The sequence below is a fragment of the Podarcis melisellensis genome (assembly GCF_964234715.1).
Source record: "Podarcis melisellensis genome assembly, chromosome: 3".
Lineage (NCBI taxonomy): Eukaryota > Metazoa > Chordata > Lepidosauria > Squamata > Lacertidae > Podarcis > Podarcis melisellensis.
Genome location: NC_138530.1, coordinates 28,645,681 through 28,658,457, shown reverse-complemented (window position 1 = coordinate 28,658,457; position 12,777 = coordinate 28,645,681). Strand labels below are relative to the sequence as shown.

At 42.9% G+C, this 12,777-nt stretch overlaps 1 protein-coding gene across 1 annotated transcript in view; it reads right to left on the bottom strand.

Moving 5' to 3' along the window:
• Positions 1-11,383, bottom strand: part of RRP15 (ribosomal RNA processing 15 homolog) — a 32,388-nt gene extending 21,005 nt beyond the window's left edge. Inside the window, exons 1-3 of the mRNA XM_081904406.1 lie at positions 11,233-11,383; positions 5,119-5,393; positions 1,586-1,683 (exon numbers count right to left, since the gene is read on the bottom strand). Of these exons, the coding sequence (XP_081760532.1) occupies positions 1,586-1,683; positions 5,119-5,393; positions 11,233-11,305 (446 nt within the window). The 5' untranslated portion in view covers positions 11,306-11,383. The remainder of the gene's footprint in view (positions 1-1,585; positions 1,684-5,118; positions 5,394-11,232) is intronic.
• Between the last annotated feature and the right edge of the window lie 1,394 nt (positions 11,384-12,777).

Sequence of the window (12,777 nt, the reverse complement as noted above, 5' to 3'; positions counted from 1 at the left end):
GAGAGTAGCATCATGATAAGGAAAATCTAATTTAGAGACACCGCAATCCCATGCTAATTGAGTTTCACGAGCATCAGTTATCTTCAGGCTTGCTTGTAGCCTTAAGCAAACACACAGACCAGCGTCGCCACAAAAAATGATGAAAAAGCAAGGATTATTCCTACCATTGGCAAAGTGTCCTATGAACTAGGCTGTTGATGCCCATTTTGTGTTAGTGATTTTGGTTTGAGTGCCGTTTGCTGTGACAGAACTAAGCCTCATTTCCAACACTTTTGTCCAGTAGGTTGTGTGGAATTATTCTCAGTAATTTACAGTACCTTTCAGATGGCCTATAAAAATGTCTTATTCCTGAAACTATTTATATGGATGCGCAGGATTCCTCCCCTTCTTTTATAGTGCCCCTGGGTAACCGTTCTCGAAGAACACTGGGCTTAATTCATAAGCAGCATATTTTCAGTGCACTGTAGGGGTCACCTCCCCTATTGTTTTAGTGCCTCTTCACTTTCCCCCCGTTTCTGGGAACCAGGTGGCCTTCTGTGGCACCCAGTTTGAGAAAAGACTTAGTAAAAGTTACTGGTCCCACATTTTAGCAATTACTGGAAGAAGTAATTGCTCACATTCCAGAGGAATCTCAAGCAGAGTTTTTTACCATCTCCCTTGGTCTGAGAGAAGTAGCTATTATTAGCTGCATCCTCCTGTCCTTAAGTCAAGATGCAAGTCGCATCTTCCTCAAGGACAGAAAAACCAAAGAACACGAATGTGCTCACGTACCTTGGCTCTGTAAGCAGAGTCAGCACAGAAAAAGCATTTGCTTCATGCAAAACCTCTCTTCTTGGCATGGAGTGCACTCACTGGGAGAGTATCTGTGTGAATGTCTATGCAACCCTTCAGGTGTGTGTATGCACACTGGAAAAATTATCAAAATGCTTTTATTCCTGCTAAGGGTCAGTGCATGCAAAAATGACAGAAGGGAATAGGAACTCTGAAGCAGTTCGGCCAGACACCAACAAGTAGTAAACAAAGTGAAAACTGTGACACTAGGTTTTGGGACATGCCAGAGGAGTCAGCCAATGACTTAGCACACCCACCTACGCAAAGTTCAGAGGCAAGCTTTTAAAGCAGTCTCTGTGGAGGTAAGGATGTCAAAAACAAGCCCACTGATATGATCAAGAAAATGCACTGGTTATGTGCTAGACCAGAGCCATGTGGTGCAACGCTAGGTTAATGCAAGACAGTAATCTGACCGCAAGAACAGCGAGTTTTGGTGAATGCACTTTAGAGAAATACAAAGAGTGGGAGAAGTGATTGATCTGTGTATTTTCTAAGTATGGAATTAACAAAAACGATGAGCTCAGGCCCAGAACTCCTGCTGGGCGAACACTTAACACGTTATAGTCTTGTCCAAATTTTAAGCTTTCATAAGACTTCTGAAATCTTTTGTTGAACTTGATACTGTACGAGACAGAACTAGGTATAAATCATTTGACTCCCACGAGTCACTTCTTAAGAGTTCAATTTGATTAGAAGCAGATTACTCAGGCATGCCTTTAGATCTGTTTTCAAAAGCCCAAACACACACTCTTACCTCGTGGCAATTCTCTGAAGGCTTCTCTCCATTTCTCTGTCTTTCGCAACATCTGGCTTCACTCTGCACATCATTTCCCACTCCCGCTTTTTATCAAGCTGCATCATAAATATTGTTATGCGAAAGAGCATTAGGCATTTTAAAAATGCAGCATGCACATATAGATATTTCTTAAGAAAACCAAGTTGATAAATCATGTAGGACGTTAGGTGAGGATGGGGAGAATACAACTACGCTTAACAGCATCGCTCCTCTAGTGCCAAGCGATAGGCCCAACAGGTCAGTGGTGTGGATTTTCACATAACAGGCTCTCCAGCGAACCTTTCCAACTACATTAGAGCCAATGGATCAAGCAGATTCCTGAGCAGGGATGTTCTGGGCGTTGAGTTCTCCTGCCAGTCAAAGTCAACAATTGCAGTGTGACCTGGACATTTGGGTGCTCACCCAGGCAGGCGATTATTTGTTCTCACCAAGAACAAAGAAACTCAGTCAAACTACTTTGAACTATTTATCCTGGGCAAGCAAATTGTTTAAAGCTGATCGGCAAGGTTGAAATAGTTAACCTAGAGCATAGCCTCTCATGAAATGAATTCTAAACTAGAGTTGAAGGGTATGCAGGTCCCAACTTATTTGTGGGGCATTACCCCCTTCTCAAGATGGTTTGCAGTACTATCTGACCACCACAGATGAACAGCGCAGCTCTTCAAGAATGACTTGAGTGAGTTTGCCCGCAAATAAGCAGTGGTGCCCAGTGATAGTGACCTTGTATTCAGACTCTAAATATTTTGGGAGCAAATGAGCAACCTCAGTACTCTGACAATACATGCGACTATTGCATTTTATGGGGAACCTTGAACAATCTCCGAGACTGGGAATCATTCCAATGGTACAACCATCCAAGCCTGAGACACTGGAAGCAAAGGAGCTTCTAGATACACTAATAAACACAACTTTAAATTGGAGTATAATACATACTATAGCTATGCTTAGCTATTGTCCAGACCTTTCATCAACTTTTAAGGAGGTATGACAGATAAGATACTTCCTTCCAAGACTCAACTCCCAGTGTCTGTTTTGAAATCTACCTGTCTTAATGAAGCCGAAACGTTTTTCAGTTCATCCGCTATTTTGTCAGACACTTTTAAAGTTGTTTGACATAGCTCAGAACAAATGCAGTTAGTTTTTCAAAAACAAAAGGATTGCCACAATTTTAAAGTAGGGTAGAGCCATCAAACTTCTTCATACAGCCAGACTTCAACTTTAACACAATTATAGCCGCTTGCTAAAAGTTTATATTAAATGTGTAACACTTAGAGAAAGTTATACAGTGGTACCTCGGGTTAAGTACTTAATTTGTTCCAGAGGTCCGTTCTTAATCTGAAACTGTTCTTAACCTGAAGCACCATTTTAGCTAATGGGGCCTCCTGCTGCTGCCATGCCACCAGAGCACGATTTCTGTTCTCATCCTGGGGCAGAGTTCTTAACCTGAAGCACTATTTCTGGGTTAGCAGAGTCTGTAACCCGAAGCGTATGTAACCTGAAGCGTATGTAACCCAAGGTACCACTGTATATTTAATACAGCATGAACCAATTGTTTTCCAGTAATTATATACGGTTTATGCTTTACATGGGGGATCAGGCAGCTTCAATGCCAATATGCAGATGTCTGAGCTGCAGTTCCAAAGCAAATATGCAGAAGTTTGTTCATTAGAGATAAAGAGAGCTATCATGATTTTTGGAATACTGGAGACATTTCCCACTTTATTTTAACAACGTAGCACTTTTCTTATGAAGATTAAGACTGGGATTTATTATATTTTGAGATAGCCCAATGTTTTGTGAGAAAAAGAAACCAACTTCAGCGGGTAAAGATTTCTTGATTTAGACACGAAAACCAAACCCAATCACGGTTCCTGTCTTTATCGACAGCAATTTCATACACACACAAACACATTTGTGTACACATCTATGTATATTATCCTGCCTTTCCCTGCACTCTGCTTTAGCAAAACTGATGGTCATGCTTCTTAAAACAATTGAACAGCAAGTTAACATTGTTTGAACCCTCTTAACACTAAGTCTCCATTACCCACAGCCTCTTTTTATGAAGTTATAGAAAACTCTTATCTTTATAATTCCAGGCAGACCGCTATGAATTCATGTCTTGATGACTATGCTCTGGCCTCTGATCAAACAGCTAACCCTATTTTAGTTTTCCATCAGCATGGAATCAATAAAAGGCAGGCTGTTTCAAGTTTATCTCATGATGAACAAATCAGTTTATAGACTAACAGCACACCACCAATTTGTGGTACCCCACATATTTATCTGATAAAACCAGATTCAGAGAGCAAACAGTGACTGAATAGATCCTATATTATAGCCTTACATTTTCATCCGAAAATATCGGGAGTAAGAAAAGCAGCCACCGTGGTCTGGTAACACAGTGCTATTGAAATGAAGCCATTTCAATACACATTAGAGCTTCATTAGATTCATACCAAGTAAGAGCAGCTGGCTTACTTGGTACCCTGACTTACTTGGGTAGTGAATCACACCATATAAATCAGTTCAGTTTATACAGCACCACTGTGCAGTCATTAAAAGATGTGAAACACCAGACCCTAAAACTTTAGCCCACCCTATCCCAGATACACTGTCAATAACAGAGTGGAAAACCAAAGTGCCTTTCTAAAGAGACTAGAACTTTGTTCACCAGGTGTATCAGCAGTGACCTAAGGATGTCTTATTAACTCCCTGAAAAGCAATGCTTCCCAAAACTTTACACTTTAACACAGGGAGCACTGACAGCTGTACGGACCAGGAACCATGCAGGCCATAGTCCTAAAATACAGGCTACCCCATACTACACAAATTATTGGCTCATTTACAGGACCAGGAAACCAGCATCCTTCAAACAATAAATAACTTTGATTCACCAAGTGGCAATCAGTAGGCCAGCTTTGAATTCTGATTTAAGAGTTGGCTTACTGAGGGGAGGGGGCTGCTCCTTCCTGGACTCTGAGACACAACATTGCAAAGGTGAGTATGCATCATCTGTTTTGAGCGACATGTTCATTCTGCATAGATAACTTGCCAGAACTTGTCCCAGTTTCGGTTTTCCCAGTGCTAATATGCTAACTGAGATGGAAACAACAGACCGAGGTTGAATTCAGATGGTACTTTTAGTAAATTACGGGCACAGTCCCAGGTTAGCAGCTAGGGAGCAAGCTTGCTCCTCCAACAAGCTTTGAACTTCTGCACAACCATAACTTTGCTTATGTTTTGGCTGCTAGTTTTTACCCCTGGAGCACACTAGCAATCCTACCATGACAAGCCAAAGCATATGCACAGAGCGCAAGCTTCATAGTAACCCAGAGGCGTCTCTCAAACTGACCTTTCATAAATCACTGCCTGCAAAAGTTTAGCAATCTGGCTACTGAGAGTAAGTGTGAATAAATACTAAAGGGGGGGGGACTGTTTTTATGGAGGACATAATGTATGGTATCACGATGTTGCATCTAATTGCTTACCTTTCTCCTCTTCTCCAGCCTCTCCTGCTTTTCCTTCTCTCGTTCCTTATCCCGCTCTTTGTTTTTAACCAGTATGGTGGGCTTACTCTTGGGAACTTTCTTACTGAGCACTTTTGCCATGGCATCAGCCCAGCCAGCATTTCCTGCATCTTTCGACTCTCCTGCATCTTTGGCTTTCGTGTCTGGGGTCTGAGGCTCATCCTCATCGTCGCCATCAGGTTCTTCACCCCCCGAAGAGAAGCTGTCCTCTGGAATGCCAGAGCTCCACTCAGAACCTAGAAGAAGAGCAGAGTGGAGAAAAATCAAACTCAGTGAACATGTATGCAATGGTCTTGCTCTGCTAGCAAAAGAGACCTCTATTTGCGGGACGGGACATTCCTCCGCAGCCCCTGGGGAGGGGAACTCAGAAGCAGATTTTAGGAGCACAAAGCAGGAGAGGAAGGCGAAGTCCCACTACACTTGCAGAGTTGCAATTGTAGAGCTTTGGATGCAACCCTTCATATTTCAAATGGATTTTTTCCCCTCCAAGTAAATTACAAGTTTCCCTTAAAGGATACCAATACAGTGTGATAGCTTGGTTGGTATGAGCATGAGGCTCTTAATAATCTCAGTCATGGGTTCGAGCCCCACATTGGGCAAAAATAATCCTGCATTGCAGGGGTTTGGACTAGATGCCCCTCATGGTCCCTTCCCTTAACTCTATGATTCATGTTAAAACAATCAAAGATAAGTGTGTTAGTCCTAAAGTTCACCTCTAAACAGAACCAGTGCCTCTATTACATACACTGAGATAAGGAAGGGTTTTCTCCACAAATGACGAACCAATCAGATCACTTCTTAATACATAGACTTCCACCTACCACCCAAACACAGCCAGGTATTTCACGTTCACCTAAGAATAAATAAAGTGTTCAAGTTTGTCCAGCAACTACTCAGAAAGTGCTTCAATCTGTCACTCACAGGGTTTTGTAATGTTATATTTGCTTTCTGTTTTTGTGAGGGTGTGATTGCGCCAGCAGAATGGAGCAACTCTGGGAAGAGGAAGTAAAGTTTTCCAGTGCTCACGGTTCCTATATTCCTAGACTTTGCCGCACAAACTGCCTTGGCTGCAATATCCTATATGGCAGGAGTCTCTATCCCAAGGCTACTTCCATTCTGGACAAGCTTCCTGGGGGCACATGCCAGGCAAAAGTGGGCGGAGCGATGAATGTGAGTTTTGCCTTTGTACAATAGGCTGGCTTCTATCCACACCCCTCTCTACCCTCCATCCAAACAAGCAAGAGGCAGAACTCAAGGGCACATTCCAGCCAGGCAAAAATACTTAGGGTGCAAAGCAGAGGAGAGCATTCCTAAGGGCAGAAAAAGAGGCTGTGTATTTGGCCCCCAGGTCTGATGTTCTCTAGCCCTACCACAGTCATACCTTGGTTTTTGGAACAGCTTAGTTCCCAAACATTTTAGCTCCCGAACACCGCAAACAGTAACTGTTTGCAAAATATTTTTGGAAGCCAAACGTCCGGCAGGGCTTCCAACTGGCTGCAGGAGCTTTCTGCAGCCAATCAGAAGCCGCACTTTGGTTTCCAAATGTTTTGGAAGTTGAAAGGACTTTTGGAACGGATTCTGTTTGATTTCCAAGGTATGACCCTATTTGGAAACATTTAAAATATATTCTCTCTAGAGGTAGAAAAGCAAAGCACGCAAAATTAACACATACCATACAACAAAGCAATGTAGTGGCTAATTGTAAAAATGAAACAATAGTGCAAGTAATTCTCCAGTAAGCTTTTTTGTTTAGTGGTCAAATCTGCACCATTAAAAACTATCTACAGGAACCTTTATTTAATTAGACAATAAAAATTGGCCTGTCTCCTTGCTGTTAAATCATGATTTAAACTGCAATTCACCCTGAGAGGAGGTATGCCCAGTTCCTTGCTACTTGGACAACATCTTTAACCAAGGATAATTTGTCCCAAGTTACTGGAATTCAAAGGACCAGTCACCACTTCCTGCTGTAACTAATCTACAACAAACTATTTGCAGCAAATTGAGAAAATATGAAGATCCACATCACGCAAAATAAAAACAAAAACAAAATCCTCTTCAGAACAAAGATTTCAGATGAATCAACAAAACCCCAATATTTTATTATGGAATTAATAATGTTTTGGGTAAGAGCAGAACATTTGCGGGGGAAATGTGCTTCTGGTTTATTTTAAAGAGATTACAATCACAACACTGACATCTAGTGTTGAAATGCCAAAATCAAGATAGATTAAAATAAGCATGTGATACAAGCCAATTCAGCATATACATGCCAAGTGCACCACTGATTTCACTTGGTGCAAGTTTGATTAAAACGGTCACTGGTATTTTCTCCATACAGAGAAGATAATCTGAGGCTTCGCTCTGCTGCAATTGTCCATCCCTTCTATTCTGATACCTCTTAAAGGAATAAAGCTAAGGCTACTACATTTATGTTCCAGTTACCGTGTTGGTCTGCCATAGTCAAAAAAATTTTTTTTAAAAAAAAATTCCTTCCAGTAGCACCTTAAAGACCAACTAAGTCAGTTCTTGGTATGAGCTTTCGTGTGCATGCACACTTCTTCTGAAGAAGTGTGCATGCACACGAAAGCTCATACATTTATGTTGTAAGGATTTAGTTGATCAGGCTACAGTGGTGCCCCGCAAGACGAACGCCTCGCAAGATGAAAAACCCGCTAGACGAAAGGGTTTTCCGTTTTGGAGGCGCTTCGTAAAACGAATTCCCCTATGGGGTTGCTTCGCAAGACGAAAAAAATCTTGCGTCCCCCCGCGGGTTTCTTTCGCTTTTTTTGCCCTTTTCCTAAGCCGCTAAGCCGCTTATCAGCTGTTCCGCTGATAAGCCGCTTAACAGCTGATCGCTGGAAGCCGCTTGACAGCTGATCGCTGGAAGCCGCTTGACAGCTGTAGCGCTAATCCGCTAAGCTGTCAATGGGCTTGCTTCGCTAGACGAAAAAACCGCTAGACGAAGAGAATCGCGGAACGGATTCTTTTCGTCTTGCGAGGCACCACTGTATAAGAATTTATAGTTAGTTAGTGGTTGATAAGGGGAAGAACACATCCAGCAGTCCACTGGGAAAGGATAAAAGATTACTAGGACACATCTTGTTACTGCTCTTCCCACCCAATAGTTTCAGAAAACCCCACAGGGAAGCAGGTTGAAAAGATAGCCAAAACACCTTTCAACACACTTTGGTACAGCTTTCTTGTTTTTTGACAGATTGAGTACATGGCAACATCAGCCACAGCCTACCACCAATCAAAATCCTCACAACCCTTAGCTAACAACATTTCAGAAAAGACTAAACACAGCTCATGTTTAATCAACTCTAATTCTCATACAAACCTCAGTCATTCTACAACACAAATGATGGGCAGAAGAATGTACTTTGGCACACAGCACAGAATTTGCTCCCACAATATACAGCGGATAGCACTTTCAGTCTGTGAACTGGCTGACAGACATCTGCCACAAGAGATGTTAAAGTGACAATGCAGTAATAAAAATTAATAATAATAATAATTGTATTATTTATACCCTGCCCATATGGCTATGTTTCCCCAGCCACTCCCATCAATAACATTTTCTCATCAATTTCTGGCTACAAACAAAATATGCAAGTCTGAGTAACACAGCACTCTACATGATGTGCCTGACCTATTATGTATGCTGTTTTCAGAGAACAAAGTATCAATTGTCCATATTATCCTGTCATGATATTTACTTGCCAATCATCTGAGAACAAAGTCCCTCCAATACCCAAGGTGCAAGCTTGCTTACAAGGTACCTACTAAAATTCAAATAGTGTAGACCACTGTCAATCTGTCCAAAAGTAGACATGAAAAACACTGCTTAGCATCTGGTAACACTGAATGACCCCATCCATCTCTATGAAGGCCAGAGTATGCAGACTAACACTAGCCAGCTACTAGAACCAAACCAAATTAACCACGAATCCACCTTTGACATCCAAGGGGGTTGCGGGAGAGAGCATTTTGCCAGTTCAAAAATATTAAATGGTTTCATTCTAGTGAAAGAGCATCAGATTAATTCTGCATCTGCACACATATCTACAAAGATTAGCATAAAAACAATATGTGTTGGGTCATAAGAAAAAACCTGCTAAGTCCTCATGTTTGTAATACTTTTATTTGGGCCAATCAAAAAATCACAAAAATGTGGAATGTGACAACCCAAAAGTGGACTGTAAGAATTAGCCTATTTTCCTCACTGCAGCTGAGCAGCACAAATATATTCATAAGCACAATAAAATCATTTCCTCAGCAGCTGAAGTTCAATATTGGCAAGTACAAGCAGTTCCTGGCTCAGTTAATAAATTCACAACAGGATGCCGATTTATCAGCAGCCAAAAAACATCCCCTGACCTAGGAGAAAGTTAACTCATGAGTTTCACCATTATTTCTAGATTGCAGTACATGCTTTCAAGCACTTAATCCCAATTATCCTTAGCGTCGAGGTATTTCTTATCACCATTTGACAGACTGTAATTTGCCAAGCATCAGGTGATATCACTTAAGTAGATGCCAGCCTCAGCTATAAAGTAAGAAAGAACTTGTATAGAAAGCATGCTCAAGATCACAAGTATATAAAAACATGAGAAGAGGCCAGCTGGATCAGAGCTGTGTAGGTAACTGTCTGTACAACACAAGTGCATGTCTGATGGCATGAGCCTATACAAACCTATCAAGGAGTAATTTCCATTGTGTTCCATGGAGTTTAACTCCCAAATGGGTACAAGACTGCAGAATTAAAATTAGGGGTTTTAACAGATAGCCCTCGGGGTCTTCACTTGTTGCACTCTATATCACCTTTCATACCAAAATTTTGTAAGGTGTAAAACAATCCTGAACTAGGTAGTAAGTTTTTAATAAGGGCTAAATCTCTTTGACACTGGTTACTGCAGTAGTATTGGGCCAATAACACACTGGGTGATCTTCTATTTGCAACTACCTTTACTTTTCCTAGTCGACACCTGACTGCTGCTCCATTTTTGTCCAGTAAAAAATGCATGAAATCTAAAGGCTTTCAACTTCATCAGTAATAAAAAATAAAATAAAAAATAGTACAAATAATTTGAAGGACTAAAAAATGAACCAAGTCATCAGATTCTGTCTCCCAAAGCGATTTCTATTTCTACAGAATGACGATATGAACCAGAGCAATAATACGGCTGCATCATTAGGGAAAGCAAAGTTCATTATTGTTCCCTGCTATTCAGAGGAGAAAGCCATCCTACTATTCTTTCTCCTTCCACTACCCACAGCGCGGCTGGTGCTGTCTCTCTGAGTGTGCTGAGAGAGATAGAAAAGGGGTATATGAAGAGCGGAGAGGGTAAATACATAGCAACCTTATCTTCCGAGAGGGAGAGACAGAAATCATAGAATTGAACGGCCCCCCAAGGCTCATCTAGTCCAACTCCCTGCAATCCAGGAATCTCAACACGTGGTCCCTGATCCAATTTGAAATCATACCCGGCCCTGTTTAGCTTTGCAAATAGGCTAGCAGGTTTTTCTTCTTGTTTGCTGCACCACATAACCCAGGAAGCTTAGAAAAGGCAACGGCGATCAAGATTCAGGCATCCTGGATAACAAGTTCGCGTTAGGCACAGAAATGAAACCAGCAGTGCTTTTTTTCCTGGGGGGACGAATACCCCTAAACATTTTGTGACTCTTTGTACTTCTGTCCATTTACTGTATTTATTTTCCCCGATGTGAACTATATAATGGTGATTTTCTTGAGTCAAAATGAGAGTGCCCCTAACCATTTTTTTTAGGAAGAAAAGAAAAAGCACTGGAAAGCAACAAACAGTGGGCAGAGAGAAGAACACGGAACTGTGCAGAAGGCAAGAATGAGGCGTAGAAACAAAGAGAACGGGGAACTGGGGCGAAGACCGTACTCGATCCCAGGCACTTTCGCCCCATTCCACCCTTCGGCGGTGCAGAGGAGCGAGTTTCTCCATCGCTGCCACCCACGCGCCCCGTAACTTCTCTCTTTACAACCCCTGGCCGCCACCCCCTTCCCCCACCCAGCGCAAACAGGATCCTCGCGCCCGTTACCGCTATCGCTCGCTTCGACTTCGGCTCCGGCAACCTCGGCCTCCCCACGTGAACCCGCCATGGCAGCGGCCATCTTGCCTAAGGTATGTCCCTCTTCCTAAGCGGTCCGGGTGACCCGCGCGGCTGTCACGGACGTTCCGGGAAGAAACGAGATGCCTGGAAAGGGTCGGCGGAAAGGAAGCTCTCGCGGGCAGCAAAGGCATGCCTCGTTTTATTTTAAAGCAGCTACCAACGCAGACGCGCCTCCGCTTCTCAGTGAGACGTACTCGGGGTGACGGGTACGAAAACATGTTCCTTATTACGTCGATGGGAACATAGAATGGATTACCATAGAGGCATGGGGCTAGACCGGCTCCCTCGCGTACGGCGGTACATATTGGAATATGACACAGGAAGCGAGGGCTGTGCTTCACTTCTCCTTCCCCCATCTCTGTGGTGGTTGGAGGTTTCCGCTTCATGCAGAGATGGGGCGAAGCTGAACCCCTCCAGATGTTGCTGGACTCCCAACTCCAACCAGGAGTGCCAGTAGTCAAGGATGGTGGGAGCTGTAGCCCTGCTGCAACATCTAGAGCAAGGATGTGGCCCCCTCTCCGATCCCTGATCATTGTACTAATTGGAGCTGGTGGGAGTCGATGCCCTGGCCATATCAAATACTATATCATATATCATATTTATACCCCGCCTTTCCCCCCAACAGGAACTCAAGGCGGCTTACAGATAAAATAAGAACAGCTGTAAACATGAGTTTGCGCATATATATATATATATATATATATATATGCTTTCGTAGATTTTCACGGGTACAGGAATGCAGGTTTTGGTGTCCTCGGGTGTCTTCCCGTGTAAAAGTTGGGGTGTCTAGGCGACGTTTCGACGAGGTCTCACTCGTCATCTTCAGGCTGGTGCTTTCGGCTTCTTGTTACTGGAACAGAGCAGGATCTCAGTGTTTGAGTTCCTATAAATACTGTTGAGGGGGTGTGGTGTATAGCCATATATATATGCTTTCGTAGATTTTCACGGGTACAGGAATGCAGGTTTTGGTGTCCTCGGGTGTCTTCCCGTGTAAAAGTTGGGGTGTCGAAACGTCGCCTAGACACCCCAACTTTTACACGGGAAGACACCCGAGGACACCAAAACCTGCATATATATATATATATATATATAGTAAACAACAGAAATTTGTCTACCTTGCCATAGGCTCCCTACCTCTGATCTGAAGGATCACAGGTTCCCCATCCCCGGATTAATCCGTGCAAAAATCATAAGTGTTGCCTCAAGCCTGGGTGGACACTAAATTGTCCATCTATTCTAGCATCCTTGTTACCCATCTACTATGGCCGTGCAGATGCATGGGCTGTTTTGGGGGCTCAAGGATACAAGCAGGGCCAGCCAGGGGTATGACCTGGGAAATGTTCTGGCCACCAGAGACAGGCCCAGGATTGAGGTCTCCCACACTGCACAATAGATCTCCACATTGATATTGTTCAGGCCAGATAACTCTTGGTGCCTGAGTTGTAAAATTCAAATAGTGTCCCCAGTTTACAG